Here is a 21,353-nt window from a genome sequence, read left to right on the forward strand (position 1 = left end):
TGCAGAGAACTCACACTCAGTTAGACTCAGTCAATTGTTGTAAATAACTTCTTTTTATTTAAACAAATTCAGTACAAAGCTCATATGGTGCGATTACAGATCTTGTCTTAATATATAAAAAAAAAAGGTTTAGGATCAAACAAACAAACATGCAACAACACTTTGCCCACCCAGCTATAAACGCCAGTGCAAAAAGAACATACTTTGCAAACAAATAAGTTCGTCCACAACAGTCAAAATCACACATCAGACTGTACAGAGGAGGCCCAGTCGAAACGGCAACAGGTACAGTGCATTCAAACTGAAGGGGAAAAAACAATGAAAAAAGAATAGTGTGATTGAAAAGACTCAGAGAGAAACACCCAAACCCCCAATAATCAGAATCCATCGCTGTCCATCCCCCTGCTTTGATTTTAGAACTCGACCACTACGCTTGACTATATTGAAGATGGACCAATGAGCCGTCCCCTCTAAACTGTGGACAAATAAACAAAACCAGAAATGCACTCAGAGAGTGCAGACCTCCTTCAAGGAACCTGTTTGATAGAAGATTTGACTATGTTACACCCTATTTTCCTTTCTTGAAAAGTCTAGAAACTGGAATGTCAAAATCTGCCCTATCAAGCAATGGTAAAGAAAATATTGGTTCCGGATCACCCAAAAAATGTATCACTTGTTCCTTATGTCATTTCCAACAACTCCAAAAAGTTTCATCCAAATCCGTTCATATTATTGTTATCCTGCTGACAAACAAACAAACAAACAAACAAACAGACAAACCAATGCGACCGCAAACATGACCTCCTTGGCCGAGGTAAAAACAGTACAGATCTTAGTGCCTCTCTCTACTTGTGAGTGAGCTGGTGTCGTGAGACAGATCTATATGAGGCGAAGGCCTTGCCACAGATCTTGCATGGGTATGGCCTCTCCCCTGTATGCGTGTACATGTGAGCTTTAAGATGTTCTTGCTGACTGAAGAATTTGCTGCACAGGGTGCAGTGATACGGCTTCTCTCCCGTGTGGACCCGCTGGTGTTTGATGATATTGGACGACCTCAGGAAGCTCTTGCCACACTGTCCGCAGCTGAACGGCTTTTCCCCCGCGTGGATGTGCATGTGCGTCTTCAACTGCCCAGACTGGGAAAAGCCTTTGCCACAGATGGAGCAGCGATACGGCCTCTCTCCCGTGTGGATGCGCTCGTGTGCGGTGAGGTTACAGAGTTGCGAGAAAGCTTTGCCGCAATGTTGACACTGGTGCGGGCGCTCCCCGGTGTGAATGTGCATGTGTGTTTTGAGGATTGACAACACGGTAAACCCTTTGCCGCAAAGCTGACAGCGGTACGGCCTATCTACTCTGTGAATGTACTTGTGTTGGGTGAGATTGTTTGCTTTCGAGAAACTCTTGCCGCATTGCTCACATTGGTAGGACTTGGCTCCTGTAGGGACGCCCTTGCATTGTGTGGGGCCACCTACCTGGGAAGAACGTTCACCACCACGTTTACGACTATGCTTGGATGCTGTAGGATTGTCCTTGCATTGTGTGGGGCCACCTGCCTGAGAAGAACGTTGATCACCACGCTTACGACTGTGCTTGGCTGCTGTAGATATGTCCTTGCATTGTGTGGGGCCACCTGCCTGAGAAGAACATTCACCATCATGACTTTGCTTGGCTGCTGTAGATATGTCCTTGCATTGTGAAGGGCCACCTCCCTGGGAAGAACATTCACCACCACGTTCACGACTGTGCTTGGCTGCTGTAGAAATGCCCTTGCGTTGTGAAGGGCCACCTGCCTGAGAAGAATGTTCACGTTTACGACTGTGCTTGGCTCCTGTAGAAACGCCCTTGCGTTGTGTGGGGCCACCTGCCTGAGAAGAACATTCACAGCTGTGCAGCTTTTCTCCACTTTCTGCGCTTGTGTGTGGCTGTGGTTCAAGGCTGATCTTTTCCCTTGGGCGACTATCCTGCTCGTGCTCTCTCAAAGCTTTCTTTATGGGGAAACCCTGTCCATGCTCTCTCAAAGCTTTCTTTATAGGGAAACCCTGTCCAAGGACAGAGCACGTATATGTTCTCCCGTTATCCACCTCTGTCTCTGGGATGGCAGTGAATATGGGGAGTGTAGACAACTCTTTGTGAACGCCCTCCTGGTGCCTTTTCATGCTCCACATTCTGGAGAAAGCCTTGCCACAGACGGGGCACTTGTGTGTTCTCCCGTTATCCACGTCCGAATCCGGACCTTCAGTGTGTGATGACATTGCAGACAGAGACTCCTCTTGGCCTGCACTTGCTGGGTCTGTAGGGATGTCTGTAGCTTCATCTGCAGGATGATGAGATGAGGGATCTTCTTCTTTGTGGACGGCCTCCTGGTGCCTTTTCATGGTTGACCTTCTGAAGAATCCCTTGCCACAGATGGGACACTTGTGTCTTCTCCCGTTACCCACGTCTGTCTCTGGGACGGCTGTGAATTTGGGGAGTGTAGACAATGGCATTTGTGACTGTCCTCCTGCAACACCCACCACCCAAAAAAACATAAAAAAATGAATAAATCTTTGTACATTTTTGTCTAAAATGCCCGGTACCAATGCATAATTATAATCCTTAAACATGGTGTGTCAGGAGGTGGCACATGTGAGCAAAACAGCAAGTTTCTGCCAGAAGATAGCTGAGCGAAAAACAAATTAATCAAGTGGCGCGTCAAATCTTTTTCCAAAAATCGAAATTCCACCGAATGACAGGTGAGCGGAGAATAAGATGCAGTTGGTTAATTTGGGCGTGTCAAATGTCATTGTTTGTTTCTCTCAAACTTTATAACAAAACGTGCGTTTACACTTAGCTGGCGCTTCTTACAACTTTCTTTCCAGATCAATGATTTTATTTAACTTCATATGTAATATATACTGCATGTCACTTTAACAGTCACTGAACAATTCAGTTACTTGCCTTTTTGCTTAGTAGGGTTGTTTTCTGGACTGAAGAATAACAAAACTATGAGAGGGAGTATCACCATACTGTGTCCTTACATCACGATAAAGTATTGTGACTCTGAGAACCACAATTTCTCAGTTCGATCCAATATAGTTACAGCCCAATAGAGCAGTATAACAAATGCATAATTATTAGAGATGTACAGGATCCAAGATCCGGTTCCGGATCCGGCAGGATAATAGGGTTTTTCAGACTATCCGGATCCGGCAGGATCTTAAGCAGTGGATCCGGTATCCGGCAGTTACCTAAAAATCAGGATCTGGGGCATCTCTACTTCTTACGTAGCCTAGGCTTTTCAGTCAGTCTTTCACAACCCCAATCGCTGCATGGAGTGAAAGCCCTTTGGAAGCAGCCATGTGTGGCAGTAAGCCAATGAGTCTTAAAAATAGTTTGCGGCAACGTAATAAAAAGGGCCCACGTGTGCGAGTTGGCTATGTGTTTCAACCCTTTCATAGGATCCGGTATCTGGTTCCGGATCCGGCAGGATCTTAAGCAGTGGATCCGGTATCCGGCAGGATCCTAAAAATCAGGATCCGGTGCATCTCTAATAATTATATCTCCGAAACACTGTGTATCAGGGATATTTTGGTTTTGCGCTGACCATTGCTCCACTGCTGAAGATAGTTTCATGACACTTAAAAGGTGTGGGGTGGGGAACCTGTCTCGAGGACCGTTTGAGGCCATATTATCAGTCCACCGATTTTTTTAAATTTTATTATTATGCAGCTTCACATAAAATAACATATTTTGTAAAGGAATCTTAGAAATTACATTTGCAATACAATTGTTATATTAAGGGGACCAAGAGAAGCTGGGGTCTGTTTTAAAAGGTCGATGCCTTCAATAAAAGCCTAAAGTGCAAGGGGAAATCCTGGTTTGTGTTCATAATACGGCCCTTGGAGGAATTTGAAGTGACCCCTCGAATAAAAAAGGTTCCCTACCCAAAGGGTGGACGGATTTGCACTAAATTTTGTGCAGTAACTCCATAGTAGGAAGGTACTGATTCAGGTTTTTGAGGCCAAGCCAAATTGTCCAACTTAATGTTTGGGTCCTAACTTTTAAACCAACATCTCATCTCTCGTCTTTGAACAACAAGCCGACTCTGTCTATCACGTGTGTGCACCATGACTTTGCATGTTTACTAGTGCTCTATGTAATAGGTTATGGGGGGTTTTAGTCTGAGCACAATTTTGGGCCATTGTCCTGGGGTGAATTTCTCAAAACCAAAGTTGCTAACTACATTAGCTACTTCGCTGTTTTCAATGCATTTTCCCATTGGCAACTACCGAAGTTGCTTACAGGCCAACAACTTCTCTTTTGAGAAACTCACCCCTTGCTTGTAAATACACCAGATCAGGTGTCACCAACGTGGAGCCCGCGGGCGCCAGGTAGCCCTCCAGGAGCTTCTGAGGTGCCTACCAAGGATGTAAATTTACGTAAGTGACGATTACCAGATATTAGTAGTCGTCACATCCCAAAGACATCAAAGAACAGGAATCATAATGAATATAGGCCTACTACAGAGTCAAAGTAGAGTCTCCAGCAGAGATGCCATAAATGATGTATTCTGTCGCATTTGTTTTGTTTTGCCAGCAGGATAACTCAAAAACCTATGAATGGATTTGGATGAAACTTGGTGGAGTTGTTGGAAATGACCAAAGAAATAGTGCAAGCGATTACATTTTGGTGATGATCCGGGTCACCGAATCTTCAGCATTGCTAGCCTAGATATCTAAACGCCCCTAGTAACAGCAGATGGAATTGTGGGACAGGGCGAATTTTGGCATTCCAGTTTCTAACTCAACAAAAAGAAGGCAGAAAGACTTAAAATAAAAACAGGGTGTAACATAGTCAAGTGTTCTCTCAAACAGCTTCCTTGGCGGCAGTCTGCACTCTCTGAGTGCATTTCTAGTTTAGCTTATTTGTGGTTTATTGTGTTTTGCTCAAGTTATTTATTTTACTCAAATGTAATTTCCTACTATACTTTCCCCTCCAACTTGCAAACCTCTTGCTTCCCCCTAGCACCCTGTCACGGCCCCGCCCCCCATTTTAAATACCATGTGTATAGTGTCCTAACAGCTACCGACCCAACCAACTGAAAGCAACAAAATAGTTAACTTATTGTAATCATAATTTCAATCTTTGTTTGACGTTCACAGGAATCATGGCAATCAATACAAGTAGTTCGATATTTCCAAGACAAACCAGAGTACGAGGTGTGCTCTGCAGGCATTGCTGTTTATGGTGCTGTGCCTGTGTGTGTCTGTGATATTCTCTGAATGCATGACAACCGACAGGGGGTCTAGACAAATGGGTATGTCGTTGCTGGGTCCTGATTACACATAACGGGGGGCTTTCAGATGACTTAGTCCCAGTCCCGGCTTAACTTGTCAGCGGTCCTGCCTGGTGTTTTTTTTACGGGAGAGTGGGCACCTCCTTCTCTATGTTGCATTTAATCTGGAGTATTTTGAGTGACGAAAACATTCTCTGGACTGTGCACAACGGAAGGGCTTCTCTCCTGTGTGAGTGAGCAGGTGTCTGGCTTCTCTCCAGTGTGAGTGAGCAGGTGTCTGTTCAGTGACTGGGAATGCAAGAACCGCTTGCCACAGTGGCCGCACTGATAGGGTTTTTCCCCCGTGTGACTGCGCAGGTGAACCCTCAGTTTTCCGAAGTGGGAAAAGCTTTTGCTGCATTCCGTGCAGCGGTGAGGCTTGTCCGGGATGTGAATCAGCTTGTGCTGCGAGAGACGGTCTGCCAGGGAAAACTGTTTGCTACACTGATCGCATTGGTGGAGCTTTTCCCCCGTGTGCTCGTGTTGGTTGTCTCGTTCGGGATGGGGCACGTCGTCGTCTGCTTCATGGAAGTCCTGCTGGTGCTTTTTCAAAGCTGCCGTTTTGAACAGGCCCCGTCCACAGAAGGCACAAAAAGAGAGTTTGCCTGTGTGTGATCCTCTTCCTGCAACAGCCACGCAAAACAAAAACAACAACAACAAAACGTAAAGGTGTGTACACTATGGTTCAGAAAGCCTATAATATATTACTCCACAATACACCATTTAACCCAATGAGTGCTGTGCTCTTCTCAGAACTTAAGGCAGCAATCTAAAGCAGTTTTGGCATTTTGGGTTCAAACTTGCTCTTCACTGCCTTGGCCAATGCTACGACGACCAAATCAAACAGCTCACTGTTCATTATCCATTCTGCTGTCTCTACACCACTGTGCAACCAAAAATCGTATAAGATTTTACAGTTTTTCAAAAGGACTTTGTGCACACACACCTGTAAATTTACATAAATATGCTGTCAAAAGTTGTCCTATATGCTACAACTGTAGACACATCCAGCTTTTTGATTCTCGAAGGGGTCCAATCTCATATACGCTTTATTTAGAGATTAGTGACATGCATAATTGTAGACCTTTTATTCTTGGTTTGTTTACTGAAGTTAACAAGAATGATGGCAATTAACTCAACACAATTTCAACGTTACAGTCCCTGAGGGGATATTGATAGTACAGTAGGACATTGGATACATAGGCCTATAGGCAACACAGATAACTAGACAAGTGTGGATAAAACCAAAGACTCATAAAAGATAGGGTTATAAACATCAACATGACATCATTCAGATGTTTACAAAACAACAGCCAATTGCAGCATAGGGTGTTACGTAGTGTATGCTGTGATATTTCATAGTTGTGTTTACGTTTGTCTCGGTAAAGACCAACATCCCAACATTCCATTTCACGCACCGTCACCAATGTCCGCCGACATTGGCTGTTGATTAGAATTGAGCTATTTTTGCCTGAGTCACTCGTCCCTCATCCCTTGCTGATTCCAGCTGCTGCTACGCTTGTTGTTTGCTGTATGAAGAGCACTGCCAGAATGTGGCGGCAAATGAAAGTCAGATTTGACATTGTTCCAATGTAAAAATGCAGGAACCGATGTGCACGGGGCTTAGGTGTTTATAATCTCAATAGTTTCAGGAAGCTTTCTTCTTGTGAATAAGCTGGTGTCGTTTGACATCTCCTACCGCACGAATACACCGCCCGCGACCTGAGCAAGGCGAGCGACGGAAGTAATTGACTTTGTATTGAGTCGCTCGACAAAAGCGATTTGTGCGACGAGAGCAGTTTGTACGTAGTTGAACTCCTGGGAATATTATGCAAATTAGCTATGGCACGGTTTGGCGACAGTCGCCACTGCCAATGGGAGTGTTGGAATGCTTGCATTCTGCTTTTAACCGACATACTCTAGTCGGTTCAATTGCTCGTATCGCTCTTCCTGCACAGAAGCGATTCTCTGTCGCTTGAATCTCGTCGCGGCCGGTGTATTTGCCCGGCTAGTCTTTCTTGTGAATATGCTGGTGTGGTCTGACAGCTCTTAGTCTTTCTCGTGGATACGCTGGTGTCGTCTGACAGCTCCTGAGCGAGAAAAGCATTTGCCACATTGGTTGCAGTGATACGGCTTCTCTCCCGTGTGGATATGCAGGTGGTCTTTGAGATGTGCGGCCCGAAAGAAACCTCTCCCACACTGTCCACAACGGTAGCTTTTATCGCCTGTGTGGATGCGCTGGTGTCTTCTGAAGTTTGATGACTGGGAAAAACCCTGGCCGCATATTGTACAGTGATAGGGCCTCTCTGCTGTGTGAACGAGTGTCCGTGTAGTGCGCGTGTGTGCATGCAGGAGAGGCTGGTAGGGCTCGGCTACGGAGTCAACGTCCGTGTGTTGTGTGAAACTATCTGGCCATGAAGAACGTTCTCCACAATGTCCGCGGTTGTACGATTCTTCTCCAGTGTGTGTGTGCTGGTCTTGCTCGAGATGGCGCTTGTCTCCTTTGTGAAAGTCCTGCTGATGCCTTTTCAAAGCAGTCTTCCTGGAGAAACCAACTCCACAGAGAGTGCACCTATATGGCATCCAGTTATCCACCTCTGTCTCTGGGACGGCTGTGAATTTGGGGAGTGTAGACAAAGACCGATCGGATCCTCTTCCTGCAACACCAACCAAAAAAGAAAAACAAAAAAAAATTATAAAACTTTTTGAATTGCACACCTACAACTACCCTAATACCAAACTATTTAACATATTGAGCGCTCTTCTCCACTGTTGAGGAATGAGATGTCACAGCCCTGGTGGTGTGCATTGGCACTATCCTTGCGATTCGATTACGATTTGTGAGGTACCGATTCGATTCAAATCGATTCAATTCGATTCTACGATGCATTGCAATGCATTACAGTTCTACTGAAAGCATGGCACATTTTTCAGTCATGAGGCAAGCAGTAGGTTACTTTTTATTGGCTGTTGTGTGTATCAGTCCTGCAGTCTTCAATGCTTTGAAGTGCTTTGATGTAACTTAAAGTTAATTTGCTCCGGAAATGCTCACAGAAGTAATTGAGACTTATAAAAATAAGCCGCATCGATTATGCCATTTGCCGAATTGATTATTGAATTGCCCTACCCCACATTGTGATGCATTGCCGAATCGGTTTTTGTTGACACCACTGCACAGCCGCTTACAACTAAATGTTGCATAAAATGATCTGGATAACACATTTTCAGGACACATCTCTCCTGGTGAGGTGGTGAGAGACTCTGATCTTCCCTGATTGTCATAGTCATTCATTAGGTCTTGGTCGAAAATTGGTCTCGGACAACATTTGTTGGGCAGAAACGTATACTGCCTCGGATATATAGTGGTTTGGGCACCCATTTGGAAAATCATTAAATCAGTTTATCTCTGGTTAAGTGTTTGAAGCAGCAACTTCATTCCAACATGTTAAACCATAGGGAAATGGAAGCATTTCAGTTGTATAATCACACTTTTAATTAAAATAAAACTCCTGATATGATGCATACTTCATTTATTCAGCAATACAAACATTACAGCTTTTTCCTTCCATATTCATATCTTAGCATGTAAAGGTCCTCAATTCTCAAAAGGGACCCATTCTCCCATGTGCTAATAATGACATGTTCATAAAGTCATTGTGCACTTTTTGTTTGGTGTTCACAAGAAAGATGGCCACGAAAACAAACAATGAGATGTTTTCCAGAGAAAATCTTTATACAACCAAAATATGAGGTCTATATACCCAATGTTGTTTGAAGGTCTGTGCTTGTGTTTGTCTGTGATGGTCTCTGAATGTGTGTGTGTATGTATGTGTGCATCTGGGCAAGTGTGCATAACCTCTTACAAATGTAAAAATTTCAGAAGTGATTGTGGGCCTTGTGAAACAAAGGAAATACGTATTCCGCATTTCTTAAGTAACATTCCAGTGCAACCAAAGCAGGACTAAATCATAAATAGAAAGGAAAAAGAATCTGGTGCCACACGGATGTCTATTTTATCAGTGCAATCAGACTAAAGTTTCGACATGCATCTTCATCAGAGTCCTATGTGAAATCGTTAGTCTGATTGTGGGCCTCGTTCTCTCTCTATTGTGCATTGTGGTGTTCTCAACGCTGGTTACCTCCGCCAGCCTTTCGGTCGTGTTGATTGGTCTGTCTGTCTGTCAGCAGGATAACTCAAAAAGTTTTGAACGGATTTGGATGAAACTTGGTGGAGTTGTTGGAACTGACCCAAGGAACAAATGATTCTGATGGCGATTCGGATCACAGACCGGAACCAGGACCTTTTTAAAGATTCTTCACCATTGCTAGCCTAGAAATCTAGACACCCCTAGTGACCGCAAATTGAATTGAATTGAATTGGAAAGGGCGAATTTTGACATTCCAGTTTCTAACTCCACAAAAAGAAGGCAGAGAGACTTAAAATAAAAGAGTCAAATGTTTTATCAAACGGCTTCATTGTCGGAGGTCTGCACTCTAATTCTACGTCAAATCGTTAGTCTGATTGTGGGCCTCTTCTTCCTCTCTCTATTGTGCATTGTGGTGTTCTCGATGCTGGTCCTATCAAATTGTTAGTCTGATTGTGGGCCTCTTTCTCTATCTAATTGCTTTTAACATCCTTTTTTGCCATATTTTATTATTTTTCTACATCTGTAACCAAGTGTTGAACATTGCAGTCAGTATTGCAACTGTACACTGTGCCTTTATGTCTTTGTTTACTGTCTAAAATGCCATGTTAGCCTTATTTTTTTATGCTACAGCTTTTACCATGTGTTGGACAATGTTGTCAGTGTTGCAACTGCACACTGTGCCTTTATGCCTTTGTTTACTTTTGCCCATTTTGAATGCATCTTATTCTTTGCAACGTCTTCTTCTTTGCTTTGTGTTGAATAAAGCTGTCAGTGTTGCAACTGTACACTGCACCTTACCCTGTTATTGCTTACATTTTCTCCTGGTAAGTCCCTTTGGTCAAAGGCATCGGCTAAATGCTATGTAATGTAATGTAATGTAATGTAATCTTATTGTGCATTAGGGTGTTCTTTGCGCTGGTGCACTTTGAGATTTCCTGAATGAGAAAAGCGTCTTCCGCACTGTGCGCACTGGTATGGCTTTTCCCCTGTGTGGACGCGCGTATGTGTGGCCAGATGATGCGACAGCAGGAAACGCTTGCCGCACAGTTGACACTGGTATGGTTTCTTTCCAGTGTGAATGAGTTTGTGAGTGGCCAGCGTGCGCGCGTGCAAGAAGCATTTCCCACACTCCCCACACTGGAAGGCTTTCTCTCCAGCGCGAGCGTCAGTGTCAGCGTGCATGTGTTGTCTGAGAAGTCTCGTTTGCGAAAAACTCCTGCTACTACTCTGTCCAGAGTGATACGGCTTGGCTCCTGTGTGAAGGCGCATGTGTGCGGCGAGATTAGTGGGATTATGCGGGAAAGACTTGCCACACGGTTCACTGCGATTGGCATTGGGTGCGGTGTGAACAAGCTGGTGTCGATTGGCGTTGGCTCCTGTGTGAATGAGCTGGTGTCGATTGGCGTTGGCTCCTGTGTGAATGGGCTGGTGCCGATTGGCATTGGCTGCGGTGTGAATGAGCTGGTGTCGTGAGAGAAATCCTTCCTGGGAAAAACGCTTGCCACAATGTTGACACACGTAGAGATTTCCTCCTGTGTTTCCGTCCTGCCGTGGTTCCACACTGGGATTGTCTGCTGGGTGAATGTCCTGCTGGTGCTTTTTCATTGCCGACTTTGTGGAGAAATCCTCTCCACAGACAGGACACTTATATGGCCTCCCATTATCCACCTCTGTCTCTGGGATGGCTTCAAATTTGGGGATTGCAGACAATGGCAGTCGCAATCCTATTCCTGTAACACCCACCAAAAAACAAAACAAAAAACAAAAAAATCTGTCAAAGATTTGTAAAATCTTTGTCCAGCCTACCCAAAACAACTCCAAAACATCACATAACACTTTATTACCCCACCCATTAACCCTGCTCATTTGAACGTTTTCCGTTCGCTCACAGAATCTCTGGTTTGCTAGTTCTGGTTAGGCTGCCCACAGCCGTTGATAGGCAATCTGACTTTCAGATTTGTTCCAACACAAGATTCATTCGTTCCAATATAAAGGAGTGGTCAACGCTACAGGTGTGTTCAAAATATCGGGATATATCGTCACAGGCCTCTTCACGATACGCGCATCGTAGGTGTCAGTATCGATATCGATACTTCATTTAATAGCATAAATTGAATTTTGAATGCTACACAGCAACTGCCAGACCTACCGTTTTGTGAAGGCAGTCTTTTATATTCACTACAGTGTAACTGTTACTCTACAGAAAAAAAGTAACATTTGGTCCTTCATGTCCATTTAAAAAAAATAAAAAAATTTAAGGTATATATATGAATATATCGCGATGTATCGTATCCTGACCCCTGTATTGGGATGCTTATCGTATAAGGCGGTGGTTGGCGATACACACTCCTACTCAATGCGGTATCTAGTAGTCTTTATATCAATGGTCCACAGCCGTTCTAAATTATTTAGCTCTGGCAATGGATAGCAAAATAGTAATGGCACTGCCCTTGTAATTTTGGATTGTAAGGAGGATAACAACTCCAGAAAACGGAATGGTATGATATAAAACTTGGAGGAGCCACAATGTGTAACAGGTTATAGCCACACGCACACACACACAATTTTGTTTGAAAAGTGAGACCTAGAGGATCTTACCGCAAGACTGAATGACAAAGGAATATTTTATATGGCATGGTACTGTATGGTCTCATGCCACACAATTTTAGTAGTAATGTTCGGAGATGCAATACATTATTATAGTGCTGTTGAAAATATTGTTTAGCTTATTTTTGGATGATTTTTGCATACGTTAGTTACTCCCTTTATTAAATTATTCACTTTCTTGTGCTATACCTTTCTTGCCAACCTGCCGCGGCCCCCCTAGCACCCCCTCGCGGCCCCCCAGGGGTCCCCGGCCCAAAACTTTGAAAACCACTGGCTTAGGGCACCAAATTGACTTGGATCGTCTCAGAGTATCATGGTGCTCAAGTCCATCACACACACTCATTCATACTAGAAAGAAATCACCACAAAATTGACGAAAACGTTGGTGGTAAGGTGAGCTTTCAGACATTGTAGCAGTTTTGTTTACAGTGATGATGGCAGTTTTGAGAATGGTAACAGTTTGATGGCAGTTTTGAGAATGGTAATGTTGACAACTTTCAGGCCAGTCTTTGCTACAGCTTATCAATGCATCTGAGCCCAAACTTTTTTTTTTCTGTGTTTGTGTGCGTTTGCTCTCCTTTGTAATTTTCTCCATTCTCTCTCTCTCTCTCTCTCTCTCATGCAGATGGGTGACAGGTGTTTGATCCTGCCTAATGTCTAAATGTGTGCATGCCAGGCTTGTACGAAATTCCGAATGGAAAGAATTCCAATTCAAAATAATGCCATAATACACTAGGTGGTGCCATTACCTTGAATTTCTTTGAATTTCTTTGAATTTAATCTACACCACCCATTGAAAGTACATAGAACACCACCACCTAGTGTTGGTGTATTAAGGCATTACTTTAAATTGAAATTCTTTCCATTCGGAATTTCGTACAAGCCTGGTGCATGCATATGCTAAGTATACATTTAACCCATTTTAGCCTAAGCTAACTGCAAAAAACGCCTGCTAAATGTCTAAGTCTTTTTAAAAAAAAGGTGTCTTCAATCTATAAAAACCTAAGTATCTCAGAATACCTTCAAAGCACATCATAAACATGTTATGAGTAGTATTCAAAAGCTAAGACTCTACTCTTGCATTAGAATCTCTTCATTCAGCTCTAATGGGTCAGGATCAATGGGCCAATCTTGTTGTGCCATGTATAATGTGTGTTTGTGTATGATGCTGGCGACCATAATTTCAATTAAGTTTCTCTGCACGACTCTACTAACATTTCAGTGTGTGTGTGTGTGTGTGTGTGTGTGTGTGTGTGTGTGTGTGTGTGTGTGTGTGTGTGTGTGTGTGTGTGTGTGTGTGTGTGTGTCTGTTCTCTTACCAGCATTGGGTCGTTTTCCATCTTGGTGGTCTTTGCTGGTTGTTGCTTGTTGATCTTGTGTTGCGCTTGTGCTGCGTTTCACCAACTGCATTGATGATCTCAAAGACCTGGCTGGATCTGGAGACTCTGATTGGCTCATCTCAGAGCTGTCCACTGGAGCCATGTCTGACATCTCATCTTCTACCTAAAACACATCAACAATGACAAGAACACAGAAAGACTACTAGTTTAGAAAGATGTACAGCAGGGGTGCCCAACCTTTTTTTAACCGAGATCTACTTTTGAAGTTGATGGTCTGCCGTGATCTACCAAGTCAAATTTAAGGATGTCTGTGTGAAAATTTAAGATCACCATTTATTAATCACCATTATTATGAACAAAATGTTTTTAGTAGGCTACTATGGCCGTATCTTTTCAGTGTATTTTTAAAGTGTGTTGAATAGCCTATGTTTACAAAGCAATTGCAGCACTGATAGTATGCAGAGATAATTTCAGTCATACACAAGTCATAAACAACTGAAACAATTTCAAAATGATAAACATTTGGTATACAAAATGCATATGTAGGCACAAAGGCCTTATTTCTAAAATATGATGAAGCATCATGCCTTCAGTGGTACAAATTAAAAAGGGCTCAGAAATTCACCATTTGTTATGGGTAAATAGTAGGCTAGTTAAGTTCACTTTATTGAGAGAGAGAGAGAGAGAGAGAGAGAGAGAGAGAGAGAGAGAGAGAGAGAGAGAGAGAGAGAGAGAGAGAGAACGAGAACTCATTGGATTGGTTAACACCCCTGTTAAGAATGACTTCTTCTATGAAGGTTTTTTTTTTCAGCTCTCTGGGACAGTAGCACAGCAAAGGCTTTCTATTGTGAGTTTGGCCAATCGTTTTGTCCACAACTGGAGCAAGAAACAGCACAAATTGAAGTGAATTCCATACATGTCAGCAACTAACATTTCCCTTACACGCGGCACGCGATGTAAACGCAGTTAGCGATGATGCATGCGACTAGCGATTTGGATGAAGATTCTCGCACATCTCCGCGTCATAACGCATCGTTGCGCACATGTTACTGACCCGATGTTACATGTGTGCACACATGAATTAACTGCAATACCCTGACGGTCACTTCCTAATGCTTTCCCCTCATTCTGTGTTACAGTGGGACTAATTATCTAACCAATACAGTACCAGCAGCTTGCTACATAGCCCACTTTTGAAAGACAATATTTTCCCCGTCACATTACATGTCTCGCGATCGACTGCCACTCCCCTCGAGATCGACTGGTAGCTCGCGATCGACTGGTTGGGCACCCCTGATGTACAGCATAGTTTGTCATTGGTGGGGGAACACTGTGAATTTGTGGGCTAGGTCCACTGCTGGACTGGTAATCTGTCATACGGGGCATTTTCCCGGTGAGCCGACAGTCCTCAGGGGCCGATGATTTAGGTTTTCTGATTGTTCTTTTCAAAATTTCCCTTAGAGACAAGCCCACAATTTAGATGGGGCAGCCCATCGGTGCATCCTTACTATAAAGTTGATTGAACCCATCATAAGTGTAGCATGGGGGTGGGACTGAGGGGCTGGTCTATGCCAAAAAAGCCTGGGCCAATTAGGGGTCCCAGTCCAGCCCTGGCTAGGGCAGTGTGGGGGGGCGGGATAGGCAGGGGTGCACCAGAGATTTCAGGGGGTGCATGGAATTTAGTTTGTGATCAAAAATTCTGCTTGGGAACATTATAATTAGGCCAAATCAAAACCAAACACAAAATGTTTTGATCCCTATTTAAAATCATTAAGGTATTGAATAATGTCTCATTGTAATTCATCATTTAAACCATTTCCGTACACGCGTGTAGAAGTTTGGGTTGGGGGTGCATGGCTTGTCTTGGGCACAGGTAGGGGGTGCTTAAGGATAACTTCTGCCAATTTCGACATGCCGTTGTAATGCTCACATTACCCTGGACTTGTCAGTACCTGAGATTTTTTTTCCCCCTTCAGCCTTTTCCCGAGATCCCGGTCATTGTAATGGGGGCAGGCGTTTGTTTACATTTATTCCCAATAACGTCCAAAAGGTTATGCAACATCAACAGACAACTAGAAAACAGCAATACCTTTTGGGATAATATTTGGAGTAGGCCTATGTTAAGAAAGTTTTTAATGTAAACAAAGTCTGCCCCCATTAGAAGAGCTCAGATCTCGGAGAAGGTAATGACTTAATGACTTTTCATGGGGACCAAAACATGTTTTAATTTGGCTTTGATTTAGCCTAATCATGTTTGCGAGCAGAATTTTGGTCACAACCTCAACAGAAACAAAATTCCGCGCACCCCCTGAAATCTCTGGCGCACCCTCAGGGGGTGCCCGCACCCCAGGTTAAGAACCACTGGGCTAGGGCACCGTTTTATTATACCGAGGACCTGGGTTTGACTCTGTTGTGAAGTCAATTGCCCACATCTCTCTTCCACCCATGTCCCGCCACCATCTCTAGCCCTATGGCCGATATGGGTCAGTGACAAATAAGACTTTATTTAGAATATATGTAGAATTCAAAAATATCTTCAAGTATTATACATGCTTGTTTTCAATATGTTTTTTTTTAAGTAAAGGCAGATTGCCTCCAAAAATGTCAAAAGGCACAATGACAAGACGAGATGAAAAAAAATAATCTATGCAAGTGTACACATCAAATCAGTTACTGAATGTCAATATGTCTCTTCGAATTAGCTTACACGAAAACCATTTAGAAATGAACATGTTATGGGGTTTTGCAATGAATGGCAGGAGAACTGCTGAAAACTCTTGGCATTTTCTAAATAACCTTTGACAATTTAAACACTTTGGGTTTTCTAACTTTTACATGTCTTAAGGCAAAAGAAAAAAGTGTTTAAGTTAAACAGTTAGACATAATGAACTTAATAAATACCTTTGACAATTGATGCATTAACTGTTAGAACAAGTGTCAGCTCATTGCATTGCATATTACATCATGGTCCCCATGAATGAATTTTCCCATGAATTATAACATGTGTGTGAAAAATGCTGTTGACACTAACTGACACAATGCATTAGTCAACTGTTGCAACCAGCACTTTTCATCAGACAATGTTGCTTAACTGGCACAAAAATCTTAACTGGCTCAAGAAACTTAAGTCAACAAGGTCCATTGAACTTGCTTTTTATTATTATTTTTTTCAATTGAAAAAAAAAGCCCCCAAAAAAACACAAACAATGAAAAATATGCTTTTTCTAAATTTTCAAGTGGGGCATGTTTGGAAACTTTTCCAGTCTTCTGGAGTTTTGAATTCAAAAGTTCTGGCTCAGAAACTTTATCAGATTTCATCAGACATCAGTCTGTTTACTCATACTGCCAACTGATAGAGAACACTCCTATGCCTTTCAAAGAATAGTGGCAGTCTTATCTGTGGTCGTATTAACCCATTGATGCCTGATGTTGCGTTGCGCAACATTGACCCTGGCGCCTGGAGCTGCATTACACAACATTCAGGCTCATGAGATTTGAGACAACTTTATTAAAAAGCTCTGTTTGTTTGAGATGAATGAAAACATTCTAATGAAAGATAAGGGTCTTAGCGTTTGGCATTTTAGTGCATATGTTTATGTGCTTCAGAAGCTGAGATATTTAGGTTTTTATAGGCTGAGAGCAGCTTTTCTTAAAAAGGGCTAAGGCATTCAGCACTCTTTTTTGCAGGTGCCTTTGGCATCAATGGGTTATTCTAGTCACCAGAGGGGGTTCACACGCACCGCCCTTACTTGTTGTCGAAACGTATTCATTCCAACATCTAGTTCACTATAAGACATGTAAACATTGCAGTAAATTGTCCCATGGGTGTTTTTCAGAGGCCATCTTGTAAATTGTGCAATAGCGATACTTCCGCGGTCATATGGCCCTCAGATTCAGATTCAGAAAACCTTATTAATCCCATCATTGGGCAATTAAAGGGATACTGTCCCATTTTTGGAAATAAGCTCATATTACACCTCCCCTTGAGTTAAATAATTGAGTTTTTCTCCTTTCTCCTGTACTGTCAATTGTTCTCCGAGTATGGCAGTGCAAATTTTACCTCCATGCCAGCAGTTAACATTGAGTCCTATGAGACCAGCTGGTGGCTAACTGGTCTCATAGGAGTCAATGTTAACCACTAGCTTGGAGGTAAAATTCGCACTGCCGTACTCAGAGAATGGCAGGAAGTACAGGAGAAAGGTAAAACAAAAAAAAATAACTCAAGGGGAGTTGTAATATGATCTTATTTCCAAAAATGGGACAGTATCACTAAGTTTGCAGTCCCGGTCTCCATCAATCAACAGTATCTGATGGTGCCGATGAAAAGTTGTGGCCCTCCTCATTATGAAAGTTGCCCATCCCTGCCACAGCAGGTGGAGTGAAGTTCACATTCACAACACTGGAGGCCGCTCTTCGCTTATCTCTGTAGTCTTGCTGATGCTTTCTCCATCTTGCTCTCAGCATCTTCTGCTTTGATTCTGGAAGTTGACCAATTGGAGTAGTATTTATCTTCCCCTCTCGTTTATTCTTTTGATAACTAAAAAAATAAAATGGAAGGAGAAAATACAAGAAATTAGCGTGACGTACAATTACCCTGAATGACAACAATCGTTCCAAGATTATTTGTGTATGTGTGTCTACAGTATGCATGCTCAGTGTGTGTGTGTGTGTGTGTGTGTGTGTGTGTGTGTGTGTGTGTGTGTGTGTGTGTGTGTGTGTGTGTGTGTGTGTGTGTGTGTGTGTGTGTGTGTGTGTGTGTGTCTGTCTGTACAGCCACCTTTCACGCCTTTTGGCCAGATGACGAGCCCTTGCTGCAGGGTCTGCTTTGATTTTGGCTCTGTGTCGAGCGGTCCGTTCTTTATTTGATAACGGCATCTACAGGGAAATAACAGCTTCAGTTGTATAGCACAAATACGACAAAAAGACAAAAGATTGACCCTTCGAGGAGAACCATCGCATATACTGTATGTGATAAGATTCTTGGCAAAGATCCTACTATGATGTCATATAGGACTTTTTAACACGGAGTTCTATTGGAGCTATAGAATGCTTGAACAAAATTCTAAAGGAACTCCTCAAAGGGTTAATAAGGCAATTTCACAGATCTTCTAAAACCTATCACATTGTTCACAAGAGTTCGAACTCTTATTTGAACTCTTTAAATCTGTTACATTTTGAAACACACATTGAGACATCTGAACTGTCAAATGGAGCAACGTTGTGCTGCTTGACAGGGCACAAGTTATAAGCTTATCCAAACTTTACAGGCCTGTTAACGGACGACCGTGAAAGTTAACTAAAGGTGCACTGTGCGGGAAATGGTCAAAAAAGCTCATTGAAACTGGGTTGCCTACTGCCAAATTTGATATTTTCATGAAAGTTTACTAAGTAATTAAGTAATATTTTCTAGTATGGCCCAAGTGCAGTCATTTCTGCATTAAAAATGTCTATTTCTGGAAATTCAAAATGGCGGAGCATGGAGAAGATCCCCCTTTTCTTGGAATTTGATGGTGGTGGTAAGTATTCATGAAAAGGGTAACATTAGTGAATGGGTAGTATGAATTCTGGAAATAAACAACTAAAAATCTCACACAGTGCACCTTTAACTTCTTCACTTATGTTTGACAGGAATTTGGAATTTTAAATGCTTTGCCAACATTGGATGTGCAACTATAAACAATCCTGACCATGTTCAGAATACGGTATGTCAGATTAAGCAGATTTCAAGAAAAGTTACTAACCTTGTCATGTAGCAGATACGTTAAGCAGGAGCCCTTCTGTATGATATCATTTCCTGTGACTAGAGGTGCATCGAATATTCGGCAACAGAAAATATTCGGCCGAAAACGCAAAACAGGTATTTTTGTAAGCCATAGATTTAAGCAATTTCGGTGCATCTCTACCTGTGACATTATCGTATCTCCTGCCCTCGACATGTGCTTGTGGCCTCATACTTGGCTAACACCCTGCCTCCGTGAAGAAAACAAAGTTTTCCAGCCGTTAACCTTAGCCACAACAATGTTTTGGGGCACTTTTCCCCATTCAACATCCCGATTACCAATGAGAAAATGACTTATGATTGCACTTTTGCGAGATGTTGGATTAAACTTCCGTTGTCAGTGACGTCTTGCAGCGTCATCAGGAGGCCACAAGCACAAGAGAGGATGGTAGACAGGATAAGGGAAAGAACCCACGGCCTTCTGACAAGAATGAACAAAATGGCTCCTCAAATGTTCGTTGCTCCACATTGACAATTTAGGAACACAAGTGACAGAACAAACAAGACAAATGTAGGATGATGGCAACACATGTCAGTGTGTGTGTGTGTGTGTGTGTGTGTGTGTGTGTGTGTGTGTGTGTGTGTGTTTTCTGTTGGGCATCACAGCCCATGACAGCGCCACACAATGATATTTATTCTGTGGGAAACACTGAATATGTATTTTGTCATTATGTGACAGTAGGTTTGAGTCTCTCTATAACAATTGGAAGTTCTGATCCAAATGTATGAATCATGAGTAAAATACTAGTTTCTTTTTAACTAAAATACTAGTTTCTTCTTAACTTCTTAACTCAACTAATGAAGCAAATTAACGGTCCAGTGTGAAATTTGTTGATTATCAGTAGTTGTCAAAATGCTCAGATGTGCCAGCATTATAGACCCTTTTTGTCAGACACATAACATAGCTTGTTTATAAGGTGAAATTCTCAGCTTGTCGTAGGTGAAAATCACGTCCTTGTACGCCCCACGGTTCAAAAGCTAGCACTAACTAACTATTTTTCCCTCAAACCGAAGATATAACATCTTTTTTTGTACATATGCGCTGTTCGACGCTCCGAAAAACACCTGTATCAAATGCTATTTTTTACAGCCATGTCTTCTGATGGGTAGCTGCTAGTCTCTCCTGACTTTTTGAGCAACAAAAGGAGACTCGCTCACCCAACGCTGATTGCTACTGCTGCAGTCATATCTGTTCTGATATTTCTCTCTACAATCTTTAAGGACAAAAGTTAAATGCTGGTCAGTGAAACTGTATTAAAAATGTATTTATTATTTATTTTTTATACATTTCTTTTCGGCTTTTCAATACAGGTTCACTGACCAGCATTTAGCTCCTTTCTTTCCTCCTTCCTGAATCACTGTTTTGGAATAACGCACCGAGCGAAACTCTCCGAAAGAAAGAAAAAGGCGCGGACGCCATCTCTACCTTCACTCTTCAATCTTTTCCATTTTTACTTCAGCTTTTGAAATGGCAGCATTGATGGCAGCAAAGTTCCCAAGTCCTTCTGTATGTCCTTATAAAGTAGAGTCTGTATGACTAGTAAAGCATTGGCGAGACAGCTTGTGTTTTCATTACTTGACAAGACGTGATCAAGAAGGGCATGATTTGATACTTCACTGGAATAACAACAACCCAAATCGTGACTTTTTTTTAATCATATCTTTGTCAATTCTGTTCATCACCTCAGCTACCAAAATCACGACACAAGGAGCATTCGAGTTTAGAAAAAATTACGCCTGGGAATCCAGATTCGATTCCGTCCTGAGACAATTTCCCGATTGTCCCCCATCTCACTCTCCCGACTCATGTCCTGTCGCTCTCACCGTCCCTTCTGAATAATAAAATAAAATTTGGGGTAACACTATCTACGAAGCCCATATATATAGCGCATTATAAGCACATTTATAACAAATTATAATGTGCATCATAATCATAGTGCATTATGCTTAGACTCATAACGCTTCATGATGGAGTATATCAACAGTCATGAATAACTATAAATCTAGCAATATAATGCATTATACATCTTAGGGTGTTTTGAGTGCTTGTGAATGGTTATAAACTACAGGCAGTGACGGGGCTTATAATACATTATAACCGTCACAATGCATTATGATTAATTAGGATGCATATTATGAGTTGTTATAAATGCGCTCATAATGCA

At 42.4% G+C, this 21,353-nt stretch overlaps 1 protein-coding gene across 5 annotated transcripts in view; it reads right to left on the reverse strand.

The window, feature by feature from the left end:
- Positions 1–21,353, reverse strand: part of LOC134443178 (zinc finger protein 135-like) — a 37,277-nt gene that overhangs the window by 8,437 nt on the left and 7,487 nt on the right. The window contains exons 8-9 of one of the 5 annotated variants that reach the window (XM_063193065.1): positions 13,389–13,572; positions 35–2,500 (exon numbers count right to left, since the gene is read on the reverse strand). In XM_063193065.1, the coding sequence (XP_063049135.1) occupies positions 846–2,500; positions 13,389–13,572 (1,839 nt within the window). In that variant the 3' untranslated portion in view covers positions 35–845. Of the gene's footprint in view, positions 1–34; positions 2,501–5,029; positions 7,972–9,685; positions 11,193–13,388; positions 13,573–21,353 lie in introns of those variants that run through there. The other 4 variants (XM_063193069.1, XM_063193068.1, XM_063193066.1 and 1 more) reach the window with 4 other exon arrangements.

This window comes from Engraulis encrasicolus, unplaced genomic scaffold (genome assembly GCF_034702125.1).
Source record: "Engraulis encrasicolus isolate BLACKSEA-1 unplaced genomic scaffold, IST_EnEncr_1.0 scaffold_28_np1212, whole genome shotgun sequence".
NCBI lineage: Eukaryota > Metazoa > Chordata > Actinopteri > Clupeiformes > Engraulidae > Engraulis > Engraulis encrasicolus.